We start from the raw sequence: 18,729 nt of genomic DNA, 5'->3' as shown, positions 1-18,729 counted from the left end.
CCTGCTACGGATTGTAGAAAGCTGAGTCTTTCTGTAGTTGTTCTAAAAACAGTCTTTATGTTGTATTGTGTTCCTGTGTAGGCATTTTAAGGCTTCTCAGGAGCGGCTTGCGGTATCTTTCTGGCCTTCACCATCTTCCCCTATCAGGCTGGTGAAGATGGTGATTTCTTTTTGACATGCCAAAACTGTGTGCCTCGGTGGTGAATCCCACATGGGGGAGCAAATTCTTGTAATCATAACCCAAAAGTAGTTGCTGTCTCTAATTCAATAATGACCTTGTGCTTTGTCTGTTTTATTTTTTTTACCTGCTATTTCTAGCTTTTGATATGCTGGTGTTGTCCCACCCTTGATGAAGAGTTTTTTTCTTTCATGTTTATTCTGGTAGAGGGTATGATTATTTTTCCTGTCAGAGACTTTTTGGGGAGTGAGGGTGTGTGTGTGTGGAGGATTCTTAAGGGAAGGCTTGTGGGTTTTTTTTTTTTTTTTGTGGGGTGGGGTGTTTCATTTATCTCAACATCCCATTCAGCCACAATGTACCTTACCTCTGCTAGAATCTAGAGAGGCAGCCTACCCTATGCTATAAAGCATACAAAGTGTAGCTAGGTTGTGGCTGGGATATATGTTGCCTTATCTTTAGTATCTGCTCTGTATTGGCTTCTTAATGAAGTAATTGGTGGTTAAGAAGTAGTGGGATACGAGCAGAAAGCTTGTGGGCAGCCCTTTTGACAGCCAGCATCAGAAGCAGCCATCCTGGTGTCCAAGCTAGGATGCAGGCTGTCTCACCTGCCTGCTCACTGGTTGATTACATTTTATCTAGGTTATGCTGGATAATTGGCAAATGGAGATTTAACCTCAGAATCATCTCTGACCATGGGAAGTGTTAAAAACAGGGAGAAGGATAGACCTAAGTACTAAAAGAGTAGTAAATTAGGGAGTAAGTATAGAGGCGATGGAAGTGAGTGGTAGGAAAAAGGCTAGAAAACATGAGAAAGTTCACTGTATGTGATTCACGGCACAGGAATACACGTAGGAGAAGGTGGAGCTTGGCCAGTTTCAGGAGGCTTGAGGTACCTGAACCTACACTTTCTAGTGCAGAGCTTTGGGAAAGGAGCTGAATTGTGTGGGTGATGGGTGTGAACACCTATCTGAAGAAGAGGGAAGGAATAGATAAGGGAAGTTAATGACGTGGTGGTTCTTGCAAACCGAGGAAGAGATCTGAGGAGACACTGTACAGGAAGTAGTTGATAAATTCTTGGTCTGTTCTGGTTTTCTTTTTCAATGAATCGTTTGAATTACGGTTTACACTGGCTATTTGAGTGGTTAGGTGTTGCCAAGCCTAAATGAGATATTGCCAGTCATTGAGGTGGTCTGTGAAGCTTTTAGACAGTTGTTTTCCTTTAAAGCTGGTATTTCTGAAATCATAGGAGTCTCAGGTGTGGGTGTGGTACATGTTTTGTTATTTTCAAAGTAGCTTTCTGTTTTTCTGGATGCAAACTTAGAAAATCAAAGTATCTTTGCGTATTTCTCTGCCTTAGTGCCTGATCCATGAAATCAAACCACATCCTCATTATCACCTCTTAAAAATAATCTATTTTGAAGGTCTGTCTCCTGGCATTTTGATTTCAGTATTGACATAATTAGATTCCTCTTCTAAGATAACCTTCCAATGGGAGTAAAAACACAAAACCAATTGGAATCTGCCCCTATGGCTTATATGTTTGACTACAGTATGTTCTGCTTGTCAAGGAACTAATTTGAGTTCAGATGCAATTTTTCCTTTACTGTTGTGGGTTGTCAGTGAGTAAACCATTTCATAATAGCTCAGAAGCATGTGGACTGAGTAAAGAGAGATGGAGGAGTTTGTGACGATAGACAGAGCAGCATAGTGTGAGGACAGAAATGAAGGAGGATCAAGAAGACGAACTTTGAGTGACAAGGCTAATGCGCAGAATTCATTATTAAAGGAGGATCTCTCTCTTAATTAAATATCTAAGGTATGACTTGCTTTGAGGCTGCTTGTAAACTGGTTTCCAAAGTATTTAATTACTACTGTACCATTCATCTCACCTGTCCCAAAAATATTAATCATCAAATGGTAAAATACCAGCCTCTAGTAGGAGGCTAATGGCAGAAGCTGAAAATGCAGTTCATTACAAATTCTCTCTCATCATGACATTTTAAAGTGGCATGCTAAACAAATAAATACAATTCTCTTAGAGATTCTTCTAAATTTTGAGAAATTAGGGAATATGAGTGTAAAGTATTTTTGTTTGAAATATCTGTAATAATTCCTTAGTGCCTAATAATGCAGTGTTTGTTCAGTGGGATTTTATTTTGGAGTTCATCTGTGTGTAAATGCTTCTGTGAATCAATGAAAAGAAATTTACGGTTCAGCAAAATTGTCTCCTTTGATGTATCACCATGTAGCAAATGAATCTGTGGAATCTGGAGGAGTAGATATTTGTAGTGGCTTTTTTGGTACCTCCTTTAGGAGGCAGTTCTGTGGGAGGTAGGTTTCTCTTCCTGCAGGAGAGAGGAGGAGGTCTAGACCTTAAATGTAATAGGCTCGTGTTTGTTATGAAAGGTGAGTCACTTCGTGTATGAAATCGTTCATACTGCTTATTAGCTGTACAAACTTAAGAAACAGGGAAACCAACAACCTCATTAAAGAATTGAGAACATACCCTGATCCATTTGCCTTGCATAGCACGAGGTTCTGAAGAAAGACTGAGACGGACTTTTTCCAGTGGTGGTATTTGCATACAGATTATTCCGAGCCAACTCAACTAATATGAAATGCTCTAAGCAAATGGATTCAACTAGATCTCTGCAAGAGAAAGATTCACTAATTTTCATGGTTTATCAAAAATGCTGCTGCCCTGTTTCGGAGGCATGAAATCAGCTACAGTCTTTCTGAAAATACCTGACTTAATGTTGAAGAGGAATTCTGCTTGGTCTGTGTACTGCTTTTGCCATGTGGATGAAAAAGAACAAACTGCGAGTGAAGCTACAGGTTTAAAACTTTGTTTCTTCAGATTCTTCTTTTCTTTCCTAGGTATAATGTAGTTACTTTAAGTGGAAAGGTCATACATTGGTATTCAGGGAGGTAAACATGAAGAGATTTCTCATGGGGCACTTATAAGAATGGCTAATTATAACTGTTTTCCTATGTTCTTATTCTTTTCCCTGTATAAAAGTTTTCTAGACATTACACTTTGTAAATGGAATATTTTGCTGAAGTTAATAGCTTCTTTAAGGAGAAGCTAGTATTTATTCATCTCAATTCTTTTTATTTTGCATAATGTAAAATGATGCAGTATGTTTTTCAGGCATTGTAAGATATACTTTCAAACATGCTTACTTAAAGCAGTAAAAATTCTGAGCTTTTGGGTCAAACTACTTTACTGGTGTTACTGGTGTTTTTACAAACCAGTTTCTTATTGTGCACTGTGGGTTACATTTTTCACTTAAGAAATCCGTAACTTTTACAAAGTAAGATGGCTTCCTTACCTTGAAAAATGCATAATCCCTGTACACGTACTACTACTTGAGTCTGGGTATATTTTTTAACAAGATTTCTTAGCAATATAAACCATCTATTTCTTGGATAGCGTTAGACTGAAAAGTATTACTAGAAATAGAATGAGTTGTCAGTGTAAACTTAAACTGATAATCAAAGTAGAAAGGAGAGGAAGCATTGGGAATAACTTCCATAGGTAAAACTTGTTTCTGACTGGTTTTGAAACAGAGCATGTGTGTATTGGAAAAACACTACTGTTTTTTCCCCCTATTTTGACTTTTGAAATCAATGATCCAGAGGGTATACTTCAAACTGTTCTGAGTCCCTCTTAATACTTCCCTACAGAGTCAAACAGAGATTTAGGTGGTTCTGATGGAATACCCTGCCAAAGGAAGTCAGCAGAGCCAGAACACCTCCTGGGAGCAGCACAAGTACACACAAGTTGTTTGGCCTTATTAAAGAATGTTGTGAAGGACTCATCTATCATAAGTCATGCTAGTTAAAAATAAATAAATAAATACACACTACTAAGTTCAGTCTTTTTTTTTGATTACTGTGTTCACTAACAGTGTTGAAATAAAAACCATCCAAAGTACAGATTTTTCTACCTTTTGTTTCAGTTCCATTACTCTATATAGCTGTATCCGTACATAAGTACATAATTTTGACTAACTTCTGCACCAAAAATAATTTTCATTACTGATGCCTATGAAGAGGATTTGTAATTTCCAGTAAGAATTATACTTATGCTCCATATACTATCATACAGAAAATCTTCAAAGAAGGACAGTAACTCTCTAGAAGGACAGTAACTCTCTATAATGAAATTTTAGTCTGATGTGTCTATATTGTGCATTTAAGATACAAAAACTTTTAAAGTTAGTGTTCCAAATCTGGCTTGTTTTAGTGACTGATCTTGAGATGTATTCAGTAATTATATGGAGAAACATGAAACACTAATTGGAGCTCAAGTAAAAAAAAAAAAAAAAAGGCAATCTATTTTAAAACAAATATTTTCCTTTCCTGACTGAAGCTTAAAGAATCAGTTTTGTATTATGCATTCGTTGGAGAAATGATATATAAGAAATTTGATGTAGGAATATGAAACAAAACATTCAGAATGGCTGAAATAGTTTGGTGTCAACAAGATTTTAGAGGAGAATTTTACTTTTCCTAGAGTGAAGTACAGGCATTGCAGGGGATCTTGTCAGACAAGATCACTACAGAACTGTGTTGGAAGTCACTGGGGTGGGCCCAGAAAAGTAGAGCAGCTTTCCTCTGGGATCAGGTTTGATCCGATTCAAAATCTGGTACTTGCTTGATTGGGGTGGGGATGTGTGTAGTGGGATTTTTCTTCTTATTCTCCCACTCCATAAAACTTTAAGGCAGCATTTCACTTTGTAAGCACTCATTTAACACACTTTTATTCTCAGTATATCCAAAATAATTATTTTTGGTTTTTCAGCAGTGATGTACTGTACTGGGTATAGGAAACTATGTAATTTCAGCATGGCTTACTAATAGTAATTGTCACGTAGTTTGGTGAAGATACTCCATTGTTTATTGAAGTATTACAGTGTGGCAGTCTGGCTTTTGTGTTGATCCATCACCTGACTGAATTACATGTAAAATATCTTCCAGCAGATGCTGGACTGCTGTGAACTTTCCAGCTTTTGGGCATAATTTTTCAAAGGCTGGTATTCTCTTTCAGGAAAAAAAAAAAGTGCAGTCTAAGGCTGTGGCTTTTTTTTCTTTCTTTCTTCCCCTGAGTAGCAAAGCAGGTATTTGCAAGTGTCAGCTTCTGGAATTTGTCTTGTTACACTTCAATCCTTCCTGTGATTGCACAGTGGAAAAAAGGGTTGAATTGAAGTAATTTAATGTAGAGATTTAAGTTACTTATTTTTGGTGGCAAAACTATGAACGGACTGAAACAGGACATCCATTTTTGAAAATGCACAATACTCACAGATTGTCACAGGTCACAGAATTGTATGAATTTTAAATAATTTTCAAGTAATTGCCTCTGTAGCCTGATTTTTGTAAATTTGTTACTTTGAAATGCAAAAGGGTGACAAAACCCCACTAATATCTATGAGTTATTCCATTCAGGGCCTTAAACGCTTATAATTTAGACCAAAGATTTCTATTTTTATAGTAATTGCCAGCTGCCCTTGTTGTTCCTACCATGAAGCTTTTAAATAATGGGATTCTTTGTCATCTCTGTATTTGCCAGCCTTAAAGTAGAATTCCCATTTCTTTTTAGCTGTGCTAAACCTTTTTGTGTGCATTGTATATGTATAAAGCCTGTTTATATAAAAGGGAAAAAGACTGCATTAAAGCCCAAAATAGGAAGTTACTGTAGCAGTACTATTACAATCAAGTACTGATGAGAAGAAATTTGGAGAAATTGTTCTGTACTTCTGGTGCCCCACCGGTTGAACAGCTGGGGCACATCTAATAATACTGCAGCGCTGTTACCTGCACTACCACTGACGTGGAATAATGCAGGCCTGTAGCGCACACATTCTGGGCTGTCCCCTGATGCACCCTTTTTCTTCCTCCCTTGTGATCTATTGCTGTGTGGCTGACCTCTGAAGAAAGCTTTCTTCGCTACTCTACCAGAGTTCAGATTTGCCAGTTTTAAATTTTCATCTAACTTTTTTCCCCCGTGCTTTGTGGCTTTCTCTAAAGCTTGCCTTGGTAACAGAAGAGGTGTCATTGATTATAAAGATTTCTTTCCCTTTTTTAAACCACAAAGATCTCTAAATGCTAGTCCACATTTCACTGACCCCGAAGTAGAACAGCAAGCCCTGCTGTGGAACAACCTTTATTTGAAAACTTCCTGCAGAGCTTCCAGCAAGATTTCTTGTCTCGGATTATTGCCATTCTTCTCAGTCTGTCAGACTGAGATCAGCAGCAAAATAAACCCTGACATCTTTACATAAAGGCCATAGAGAGTTTTGTTTTGTTTTTAAGAGGGGAGAGGAGGAAGCTTTTCCGTATGACACTGGTTCTTCACCAATACAGGTGGAGTTGAGGTTGGGGTCTTGTCTCTCCATGCAGAGTTCACACAGTAATAGCTAATTAATTATCCAAAGCGGATCACCTTTACTCCACTTCACTTTGCACAGACTGTTTTTCACAGATTCTTATCTTAAATGCTCCAGTCTGTCCAGAGAAGCTGTGGGTGCCCCATCCCTGGAAGTGCCCGAGGCCAGGCTGGATGGGGCTTTGAGCAACCTGGTCTATGGGAGGTGTCCCTGCCCATGGCACGGGGTTGGAACTGGGTGGGCTTTAAGGTCCCTTCCAAACCATTGGGATTCCATGAAATTTCATGGAATAAATTCCATGAATTTCATTCTTGGTATGTGAGTCTTGGTATGTGAGCTTAATGACAACCTCTTCTAAGGGTTCTCATTTGTACTTGTCCTGCACAACATAAATAATGCTAAACAACAGAATCACAGAATCATCTAGGTTGGAAGAGACCTCCAAGATCACCTAGTCCAACCTCTGACCTAACACTACCAAGTCCTCCACTAAACCATATCACTAAGCTCTACATCTAAACGTCTTTTAAAGACCTCCAGGGATGGTGACTCAACCACTTCCCTGGGCAGCCCATTCCAATGCCTAACAACCCTTTCAGTAAAGTTTTTCCTAATATCCAACCTAAACCTCCCCTGGCACAACTTTAGCCCGTTCCCCCTCATCCTGTTAATTAAAGCTGCCAAGGCACCTACACTGAAAGTGTTAGGAAAGGAAAGAAGCTTCAGGTTCCAGTTCCTGCTTAATATACCTGCTTGCATGTTTACTAGTGTGTGTGTTATATCTGCAGTAGGTGCCAATTCTACAGAACATCTTAAGAAAGGAAATTTAAATGTAGTATGAGGTCTTTTTTCTTCTCCTTGTTTTGTTTCTTAATGTTCTCCTCTTTCATCTGCTTTTCCCCTTCTTGCTTTTTCTGTCGCTGGCATGTGTGTGAGCTGTGTCCTTTGTTTATGCTTTGGTCTTCCTCCCTCTCTAATAGGTATCCATCATTTTTCCTTCCTCTAAGGACTGGGGAGGGAGTGTTAGCCTTCCTCTGACAAGTAGGGATCTAGCTTCTAACATCAGAGCATTCCACGTACATCACCACATTGACGTAACGTTTTGTTGTCTCCAGGTTGGGAATCCACGTGTTGAGCTCACTCTCTCCGAGCTTCAAGATATGGCTGCCCGACAACAGCAGCAGATTGAAAATCAGCAGCAAATGTTGGTTGCTAAGGTAATAATTAGCAGCAAACAAAATATAGGGATTGTAGTAAATACAAGCTTCTGTCAGTGTCTGCAAACGTGAGTTTTTTGGGGTACAGATAAATGCACCCAAGTCACTTTAAATAAGCTTAAGTGGTTAAATAAGCAACAGTTGTGTGTCATTATAAAAATGTTGCTAGGTTTTGTCTCTTTTGTGAGGCCCACTTCATTATCTGTAATAGACCACCCACGACTCTACGTTCATACTTACTATCTCATTCACTTCAATATAATAACAGTGATGTGAGATGAGAATGTGCCCATTTCAAATATATTCATGTATTACATTTCTGAAGTCTGAGGTGTGACAATCGAAATAGATTTTCAGAGTGGGGAGCGGGTTTAATGTTTTTGACATTGTTCTCGGTGTTACAGAATACAGTACACATGGGATGCTTGGAGTACAGCACAGTGTCTTTACAAGGAATAAACCGAATAATTCTGTTCTTTTTTTGATGGAAATAACATAGAAAAAATAAATATTTTCACTGTGCGTGCACCAGGAGGATTGGTATTAAGAATTGGAACATTATCTTCTAGTAGGCCAGCTTGTTTAAACGTTCTGTTGGGAGTACTTTGTGTTCACTGAGAAACTTGATAGCAGTGTTGGAAGTTCATTTTGCAATGGCAGGAAAAGTGTTAATAGCAGCAGAAGCCAAATGCCAGAAGCTTTACTGATGTGTTTGATTCTTCAGGCTATACATGGTTTCACACATATACATAAAATTGATGTTTGGTCTAAAACTTTTGAATTTCTTAACATAAATTTAACAAATTTGTTTTAAAGAGGTAATCTTTTTCCTCAGGAGGACTGATGCATGTTTTAACTAGGTACAACTTTTTCTGATTGCTGGAAAGAAAATAAGCCAAACAAACCCCAAAATAAACAAAACCAAAAACTAGTGATCATAGAAATAGGTTTTACTAAATCAACTTTTTTCTACAAATAAGAGTGTAACAAGTACCTTTTGTCTTTTATTTTGTTAGGAACAACGTTTGCGTTACCTGAAGCAGCAAGAACGTCGTCAGCAGCAGTCTGTTTCAGAGAGTGAAAAGCTTCAGAAACTTAAAGAACGTGTTGAAACCCAGGAGACAAAGTTGAAAAAAATCCGTGCCATGAGAGGACAAGTGGATTATAGCAAGATCATGAATGGCAATTTGTGTATGTGGAATTTCTAAACATACTATTCAATTTTATTTGCTGTTCACTGTATATCTGGCAAATGTCATACACTGTAACAGGATTTCACATAGAATGTTTATTTGTCATACAATGGTTGACATAAATTTCTAGGAAATTTATACATGATGTAATTTCTTATCTGTTTTATAAAGTCATAATAAGTAATCAGAGTATTTGTAGTTAACGTTAGCAATTCCTGACACATTTTAAGTATTTTGTTATGTGTATGAATACACCAGGTTTAAAACTAGTATGTTGTACTTAGCAATATCCATAGAATTAAAAATTAACAATCTCTCCTGTACTTGTTTTTTATTATTGTTATCTTGTTAATTTTAGCAACTGAAATTGAGCATATAAGCGCCATGTTCCAGGAAAAGCAGCAGGAGCTACAGGCTGCAGTATTAAAAGTGGATCAACTTACTCAACAACTGGAAGACTTAAGGAAAGGGAAGCTGAATGGGTTTCAGTCTTACAATGGACAAGTAACAGGACCTGCAGCAGTAGAATTAAAAAAATTGTATCAAGAGTTACAGGTAAGTAATTGAGAAATACAGTTTAAATGACAGTTGAAATAAGTCATATTACTGCCCTTATGGGTGGACATTTCCTTCTGCGATCTCATAAAATTGGAGTATCAGAATGCTAATGCATAAGGTCTTAGCAAGCATCCTCTTAAAACAGGATTTCATTAGCTTTCAAAACTACTTCTGCTGCTGCTCATACACATAATGAGGCAAAGCGTGAAAGCGTTCTGAAGGGCATTTCTGAGCAGTATTGAAGATACTGAATGTGTACGAAGTACTTGTTTTAATCTCTCTCCAAAAGAAAATTTCATTTCAGTGCTTTTCTGCTTTGCAAAAAAGTGGATATAGCACACCGACTTAGATTTTTGTCTTAGCTTGGAGACATGACTGCGCAGCAAATAAGAGTAACTTTAAAATGTATGGTGGAAATATAGCTATAATGAGTATGTAAATAAACAAAAACACATAAGAATTATAATTTAGATGATTTTCTTTAAATGTTAAGCTGCACTATATTCACTGCACTATTCAGTACGCTGTACAGCATACTGCTATAGCTACACTATATTCACATTATTCACTGTACCACTATCCTACGTCTTCATCCAAAAATATTGGTACATCTGAAGAGTAGTTTTCACATCAGTAATTAACTATTCTATTCACATTGGAATTTTGTCCAGTTTTTACAATTTAAAGTTACAGTATGCTTAAGAATACTTAATGTGTCAGTGTGTCAGGATTGGAGGGCTTTTTTTCAGTTTGCTCGTACTTTCCTGTGATTGAGACAACGGGTCTAACGTGTACTTAGTATTTCAAAATGATTTTAAATTTCAAGATTAGTCCCACTTTTTTCTTTGTGTGAGTAAATATAACGTACCAATTAATCCATGACTAATTAGGAATATGGGTCCTTTTTTCACCTTTCCATTTATACAAGGCATATCTGCCTTCCAAGCATTTCTAAATACAAAGATGCTCAGTGGATTAAGGTTTCTTTCTTGTGCTTCACAATGATCCCATACACGTTTATCAAGACTTAAATTTGCGTCAGGTTTGTTTTTTTTTTTGCATGCAACAGTTGCCATGAAAAGTGGAATATTGGGACAATACAGTTAGAATTATTGAAGGTATGAAAAAATGCCAATGGGAAAGCAAGAGAGAGAAAAAAAAAGGATGTCATAGTTGATTTAAACTATAAAGGTAATCAGTCTCCTAATTTACTGGAAACCTGCTGTGAAGGCTTCAGTTTAATCCTCATGCAGAGAGAAAAACAGGTATCCAGACCATGCGCTAGCAGTTCAGTTAACTTCCCATCCAGGCATCAAGAAGTTATGTGTGGAACTGGAAACAGAATTAAGAGCATAATTTCTTGTACAAGTTTGATATCACTTAGTATTATTTAGTTTCCATGATATTCAAACTTCCATTGGGGTTAAATGTAACTTTTAACGGGTATTTTCTAGGACTTAATATTTCATTGTGGAACTGATTTATGAAATTTATTTTTGCCTAATTCTTTAATCCAGTTGGTATAAATGGGATGCATGCTACATGTTTACGGGGTGCCCAATAGCCTAGTAAAAGATAGCATGTCCTAATGTTTTCTTTTAACAGTTGTTCATGGTAATTTGACAGGCTGTGTGGAAGCATAAAATCAGATGTCAGAACATGGCTGATCCATGTTGCCTCAGGTTTTTTTTAACAACATGTTAAAAACAACCTTGGCCAAGACAAAATGAAGTAACTATCCTAACAAGTGCTGCTTTTTATTTTTTTCTTCTTTCAGATTCGGAACAGGCTTAATCAGGAGCAGAACTCCAAGCTTCAGCAGCAGAAAGAACTCTTAAACAAACGTAATATGGAGGTGGCCATGATGGACAAGCGAATCAATGAGCTGCGTGAACGACTATACAAGAAAAAAGTTGAGGCACGTCAAAAAGAAAACATTCCTGTAAGATAAACTATTCAAAGGGCCACACTTTAGTTTATCAACAGCCTATTAAAACTACGTAGAATGTCACTTTATTCCCAGCTGAGTAGTACAGTTACATTTAAAGAACCCATTTTAAAAGTAGTAGACTTCTTAAAACTATTTTAATTTTTTTCATAGATAACAGAAAACTGCTGCTTTTTTTTCTGTGTGGTACAGACCATACTGGATTAAAATTTGTAGTATAGATATGTAGGAAGTTTGATCGTGGGCTGTTTTTCAGAGCATAAAAACATCAAAAAGGTAGGTTTTTTGTTTGTTTTTCCCTGGAACAGAAAAAATGATAAAAATGTAATAAAGGGTCTGATAAAATTAGCTGATAGTTGTCTGAGACTTTGACTAGAAATCAGTAGACCTTTTGTCTGAGGACTAGAGAGATCACTTATGGATTCCCCTATGTATTCCTAGCTGGAAGTGTTGATTTCAATAAATACATTTATTTATTTATACAAAAGGTACATTGAAAAGAAACCTTACGCAGTAAAAGTTTTCTTCATGAAAAGTATGTGCTGTGGCTGAGAAATTTAATTTTTGAGGTGTTAGTTTTAAGGAAAAAAAAATTGTCTTTCTAATTCTTTTTTTTGCATAATATGGAGTATGGTAATTTGTTAAAGTGAATTAGCTACAGTGCATGGTTCCAGATAATTAAATTCAGACCTCGTTTTCATGCACAAATGCCTAGATTAAATGGAAATTCACGATTCAATTTGTCTGATTTTTAGTTGAATCGTATTAATGGAACTTCATCACCCCAGTCATCTTTGAGTGCTTCAGGACGGGTGGCAGCTGTAGGACCTTACATCCAAGTTCCAAGTGCTGGCACTTACGCTGTACCAGTAGATCCAGTTAAACCACAGTCTCTCACCATTGCTTCTAGCTCAACACATGGGAGATCAAAATCTGGTAAGCACCTAAGTGTGATGATTGTTAATATATATTATTTGGAAAGGAGTAATAAGAAAAGGAGTAATCTTAAGAGATCCTGTGTCGAGATAATTTCTGTAGCAGAAAAGGCAAGTTTTTAGATGTGTTCAACACTGTTCTGTTCACTGGACACTACTTATTTGGTATGAGACATTTTTACCTCTTTCCCATGAGTTTTTCTCAAGAGGTAGAGTATGTTTTCTTTGTGATTATACTGGGTGGTAAAACACTAAAAGGAGCACATGTTCCTTTACAGATTCTGTGAATTAACTGTTCTGCCTTAATAGCTTTTCAATTAGTTCGTATGTTTGAATATAATAACGAAATCAGCTTTGTGGCAAACAACATTATAAACAACTATTCATAGTATATGCACAGCAAACCAAAACTAGTGAACTAGTAAAAATAATACTACTACTCAGAAGGAGACTAAGTAGGAGAGTGCAATAAAACTATGGGAAGCTTTTGCTCCTGCAGAGATGCGAGTATTCGTGGTTCTTGAAGTGTTTCTGAAGTGGCGTAACCTTAGCATTGATGGTGTTTACTTCTATCTGCCTTCATTAGTGAAGGAGCTGCCCCTCTAGAGTATTCTCCGTAACTGAAATCGGTTCCCATGTTTCCCAAAATTAATAATTTTATCTACATTGTAAATAGAAGACACTTTTTAAAATTTACATTGGACACTGACAGAAGCAAGTCACGATACTTGTGCATTAAGTTTTCATTTTGGCACAGCTCACTTGTGTGCTCACATCTTAGCAAAATCAGAGTTCTTAATAAGTGGCTAGCTTAACATGAATAATACAAATAGATATTTATTGATTTATAAATACAAATACATGTGCATAATAAAAATAAAAAATGCACAGTCCAATCAGTCTAACCACAGGACTTGATTCGGCACGATCTTCTAGGAGAGACCTAGAAATGAGATAAGGGATGACTGTTAGACCAAAGCTTCTGCAATATTCACGTGCATTCCAGTATTTAAAGCTGGATACGCCAGCAAAGCTTGCAACATCCTTCCAAACAGGGAGGAAAAGATTGAAGGAAAGACCATCAGAACCTCTGTACGCTTGTAGGAAAGAAAACAGGAATGTCCCCCCCAAAAATCCCAAGGTCAGGAAGTGAAAGTAAACAACAACAGAACTTTAAACAAACAAACAAAAAAAGCCCACAGTATTTTCCAATGATATTAGTGATCTAACAATATCTTTAGTTTGATGCAAAGGCTATAGAAACCCAATCACTGTTTTTATAGAAAAATTTAAGAATGTGGAAGGATTTAATTGTGGGGTAAAATGACAGATTTGCAGCAGTTTTAGATTTGAATGTGTGGATTCTTCTTCAATGTATGGGGCAGTTCATAACTTTTAAGTTCACAAATCAGAAATAATTCCCTGTTTTATAAATCTTAACCTTACTAGAAACACATACATACTTCTGGACCAAACTCACAAGGTTTTAAGATCTACGAATGAGAGCTCTTTGATTTTTATAAAAGTTCTTACTCTACCTTAGGACTGACTTTGTATTTATTACTTTGAACATACTTGAAGAAAGTCCAGTAAGATAGATTTATTTTAGGAGAATTTTATATGCTCCCTGGAAGAAATAAAAATGGGATTTTTTTTCAACTGTCATGCTTTTGTTTCTCATTATCTGCGTGTTCCTGTTCTAATTTCTCCATTGTCATTGTTTTAATTTTTCCACCACTTTTTTTTTTCTTTCTTTTTCTGTGTAACTGGATCTGCCTTGGTGTGTCCCGTAGAAACAGACTGGGGGTGTGTGAAAAAATCTCCAGACACCTGGAAGGTTTCTGATTTAGACATAATAGTGGATCCTATTCTGTCACCTCCCACTTCTCTTCAGTCTGCTGTTCACAATGTCATCCGTCTGGCACCTACTCTCTTTGACACCCAGCACTGTGAGTCCGTAGAAGATACTTGGCTAGCTAAGAACTCAGTTTTTAATATGGGCATCTGAGCTCTTGCATACAGATGCATATTAAACAGCATCTTTAGAACTTGTGTTGTGGGCTGGTATGTAGTAGATGCTGTTGAGATGTAAAATTGTTTAGAAGTTGCTTTTCACATTTGAAGTAAATGGATTTGCAGCAAATTCATCCTTAGAGTACTGCAATAGCATTCTAGGGATGGATTTTCTTCATTAAAAAAAATTGAGAAGAATCATTAGAAAATTTGTGGTAATCACCAAAGGATGTTTTAGTGTATCTCAGAGTAGATAGATATAATATATACATGTTTAGCTTGAGTTATTTTGTGTGAAAGTTTGAGACTTTGTGTTGCACTGGCCCCAGAGGTGGGACAAAAGCTCACCTTGTGCAAGTCAATAGCAAAAATATTGCTGACTTCAATAGCACAAAAACAATATACTTGGCTTACACTTTAGTTGCTGTAGCAAGTATCATGGATCCAGACCTGCAATAGTCTTTAGGTAAAATCAGAGAAAACGCACAGGAACTTGTGTCTATGTCACTGTCTTATTAATGTAAATACAAATCTGGCTGGTGGGAGATGAAATGCACGGGGTGTTGGGTAGTCTTACAGGCAGGTAGACGAGGGTACATTTGGAAGAGAAAATGAATCCAGCTGGTTGAAATGGCTGTGGGGTGGCTGAGAGTCAAACCAAAGACAGAAGGGAGATGCTGCTTGGTTGCCTCCTCTGAGCACTTGGTGCCATACGCTGCCGTTGGAGATTGCAACAGCAGCTTAGTTAAGTGCATGAGATCCACCTTGGGTTGTGGGAGAGTGTATGAAAGGTGTGCTCATACAAAGTGCATGACAGTTGCCAGTCTGCCAGACTGTAATATAAAGGACATGAAGACGGGAGCACTCTGTTACGAACACTCTGTTACATAAGTAGAATGAAACACAAGTTAAGAGGAGAGAGGGTCTGGAATTACTTCCAGTCTGTTACCTCAGAATTCAGATCATGCTACATACTTTATCCTCAGTGTAAAAATAAAGACGTGTTCATCCTGTTTAAATGACCTACCACAAAAACAGTCTTGCTCCAAAGTAATTCTTTCTCATGATTCAAATGCAGTTGATTTTAATTTAAAAGGTTAATACAGTACTGTGTATGGAATTCCAAGAAATAGTCTGCATATATAGTTAAAATAGTAGGATACCTCCTATGGGTATATCTTTTATATACCTCATATAGGGTATAGCTTTTATTTTTTGCTCATTTAAAAGTAAGCGATATGATCTGAACAAAGCTCATCGAAGTATTTACAAGCAATAGAATGAATTTGCACTCATGTAGTGAAAACATTGGGTGGCGATTGTCCAGAAATCTTCAGGTTGTCATTTTGGTGGGGGGGAAGAAAAGGGATACTCAGTAAAAAGGATAAAGCTCGTGTAGAAAGTAGTGGGGAAGTTAAATTCAATGTAATTAAAATATTTCTATGCATCTTGTTCTTAGATTGTCATCTATACTAGACAGAGGATGGCACAGAATCCCAGAAATAGTCTTGCTGATTCTATTTTCTAGGGGCTTAAGAGTGAAACGAAACAAGAAACGTTGCCATCAAATGCCTGGGTTTCATTTGATCTTATTTTTTTACTATGGGCTTTTGCTGTGGGTTTACTATGGGGTTTTACTATGAGGTCCAGAAATCTCAGTTAATCTCCCACCCCCATATAGTTGCCATTGTCTAGTAAAGTGTTACGTGTCATCTTTACTAAATGCTCCACTAAGTTAACTGCAGGCGATAGGGAAGGAGAAATGATCTCTCGTCACCTTTTTAGAGACATCTAAAGCTTAATCTGTCAAAGGCGGACTTAAGCCCTAGAATCTAGCCAAGGATCTGTAAAACAGATCTAATTATAAGGCGATTTAAACTCTGTCACTTACTTGGGGAACAGAAAGTAAATAGTCTGCAGTTAATAAAATAACGTATCAAAGCATCTCGGATTTGTTAAGGATTTGTTGCCTTAGTTTACATGCAGCCGTGCATGATTTTTTTTCATGCAATGAAGATAAAAGTCCATGACTTGTATTTTGGCACTGTGACTTCTTGTTGTCAGCTGACTTCATACGTTTCTTTAAAATTAAATCTCTGAGGCAATGCTGATCAGGTGAGTATGTAGAGGAAAAAACAAAAGGTAAGTTAAGAGCCACGTCCAGTAAAGGAATGTAGGCTTTTGTTCTACCACATTCTTAAAATGAGTTTTTACTTCCTGTTATGAGTCAATGAACCCACTAACAATAGTTTAAATTTAGAATAAGTCCACACGGAGACGTAGATTTAACGTGTGTCATAATTTGACAGTGTTCCTGGAGAGTACCAAAGGAAATACGTTTAAGTGTTTCTGTAAATACTTCTTTTCTGAACTTAACTGTGCCTTTTAATAGTAAAATGTGCAACACTCGAAGCAAAATTTTAACGATCTTTTTTTCTATAGGAATTTTTGGTACAATTCAAATGTCAAAGGCTAACGGACAGCATGTTATATATACAGTGATTGGGCTTTGGGTATTGATTTCTGAATCAAACATTATAGCGCTTCATCTGATTTCTGGAATCAAATTAATCCTGTTGTAATCTAACCTGTTCCATTTCACGTGTTGTTTTGCTTGTTTACAATGGTGGTATGGATTATTTTAAATAGTGTTTTCATCTGTTTTCAAGCTAATGATGGAAATTGGCCAATACTTAAGCAGAGCTCAGCCCCTGTGGTAAAACCCCCTCAGATCTCCAACACAGACTGGAAAGAATCAAGCATGGACACTGCTTTAAAACAAGGAACTATATCCAGCCAACCTTTGCCAACTTCAGTATTAGGAAGTACTGATAAGCTGGTGGGTTTACTCTGTGGTGCATTTTTAGATCTGTTTTGCTGAAATTATGAACCTTTGGCTTCCACAGCCAAACTTGCTTCAGATACCTACACTTTTTTCATTTCTCTGCTTATAATTATTTAAAATGTCACAAGTGAAATTACCTTTGTATCACCTCCCCCCTTTTCCTTTGCGTTCTTAGCACATTGCAATTGATGGATTTTTTTTTTTCAGCTTAAGTAGTTTGTTGATAGAACTTTTTGTTCTTTTACATATCCGGTTTCCCCTTTTCTCCCCATTTGTTTGTCCTTATCTTCCCCGCCTTCCTATTTTTCCAATTCACATCTTTGTTACTGTTTTTCCTTGGTGTAAATTACTACTTTTCAACATGCTTTTTCTCTTGGAAAAAAACTTAAAACTTAAAAAAAAAAAAAATCCTTCAGTGAGTCCGTTGGTGGTGTCTGTCTGCACTGTTGTTCTTGTACTTTATGAATTCTTTAACACTGTAATCTTTAAAGAATAAGGACCTTGTCTTTAAGTTGTATAGTGTGATAGCAGTGACAGTTTACCGAAACATTGTCAATTATCAAATAGATACTGAGGTCCAGAACCTAGAACTGGTCATTAAGGCTTTGAAAGTACTCAAGTAGTTCTGCCTTCATATTCATGTATTATAACTGAAGATGCCTTTAAACGGTAGGTCTTGGTGGTAAATTCAGGTAGAATTGTGTAGTGGTTAAAGATGACAAATTACTTACACTGACTCCTTTATTGTTACACCGGATTATTAGTCTGTTTTGTTGAATGAAGAATATTCTTGCTCACAAGTATTTTATTTCATGAGGTGTTATACTTTTTTTTGTTCTTCTTTTGTTCAGGGTCTTGACCTGGGGAAAGTGCCACCAACAATTCCTGGTGTAAGCAAGCAGTTACCTCAAAACTATGGGACCTATCCGAGCCCGGTTCCCTTAGGAACAGGTTCTACAAATTCTCTAGAAAGAAGGAAGGATGGCAGCCTGCCCAGACCCGGAACGAGTATAACAAATCGGCAAAGACCTGTTCCGCTTCCGCCGCCAAGCAACGTGCATCAACCCAGCTCTTCGCAGCAGATTCAGCAGCGGATTTCTGTACCTCCCAGCCCCACGTATCAGCCTTCTGGCCCCCCCTTGTTCCCAGGAGGAGACGGCAGGCCAGAACTGCCTTTAACTGTGGCCATCAGACCTTTTCTAGCTGATAAAGGATCAAGACCTCAGTCTCCCAGAAAAGGGCCACAGACAGTGAACTCCAGTTCCATCTACTCAATGTATCTTCAACAAGCAACACCACCAAAGAATTATCAGCAAGCTGTATATAATACCTTAAATAAGTCAGTAAAAGCAGGTAGAATATACATTGCTTTATTTTTTTGTCCTTTGAAATAGACAATTGAAATCTATTTATTAGGCTTAGTTTACTTTACATATCAGTTTACATCTTG

At 37.1% G+C, this 18,729-nt stretch overlaps 1 protein-coding gene across 6 annotated transcripts in view; it reads left to right on the top strand.

The window, feature by feature from the left end:
• The window catches only part of PPP1R13B (protein phosphatase 1 regulatory subunit 13B), a 72,589-nt gene that overhangs the window by 46,407 nt on the left and 7,453 nt on the right, over positions 1-18,729 (top strand). For 3 of the 6 annotated variants that reach the window (XM_083837340.1, XM_083837339.1, XM_083837337.1), the window contains exons 5-11: positions 7,686-7,787; positions 8,804-8,978; positions 9,339-9,535; positions 11,316-11,480; positions 12,242-12,422; positions 17,104-17,273; positions 18,131-18,632. In XM_083837340.1, the coding sequence (XP_083693466.1) occupies positions 7,686-7,787; positions 8,804-8,978; positions 9,339-9,535; positions 11,316-11,480; positions 12,242-12,422; positions 17,104-17,273; positions 18,131-18,632 (1,492 nt within the window). Of the gene's footprint in view, positions 1-2,663; positions 3,014-7,685; positions 7,788-8,803; positions 8,979-9,338; positions 9,536-11,315; positions 11,481-12,241; positions 12,423-17,103; positions 17,274-18,130; positions 18,633-18,729 lie in introns of those variants that run through there. The other 3 variants (XM_083837342.1, XM_083837341.1, XM_083837338.1) reach the window with 3 other exon arrangements.

Source organism: Anser anser (assembly GCF_964211835.1).
Source record: "Anser anser genome assembly, chromosome: 5".
NCBI lineage: Eukaryota > Metazoa > Chordata > Aves > Anseriformes > Anatidae > Anser > Anser anser.
This window is presented reverse-complemented; position numbering and strand designations above follow the sequence as displayed.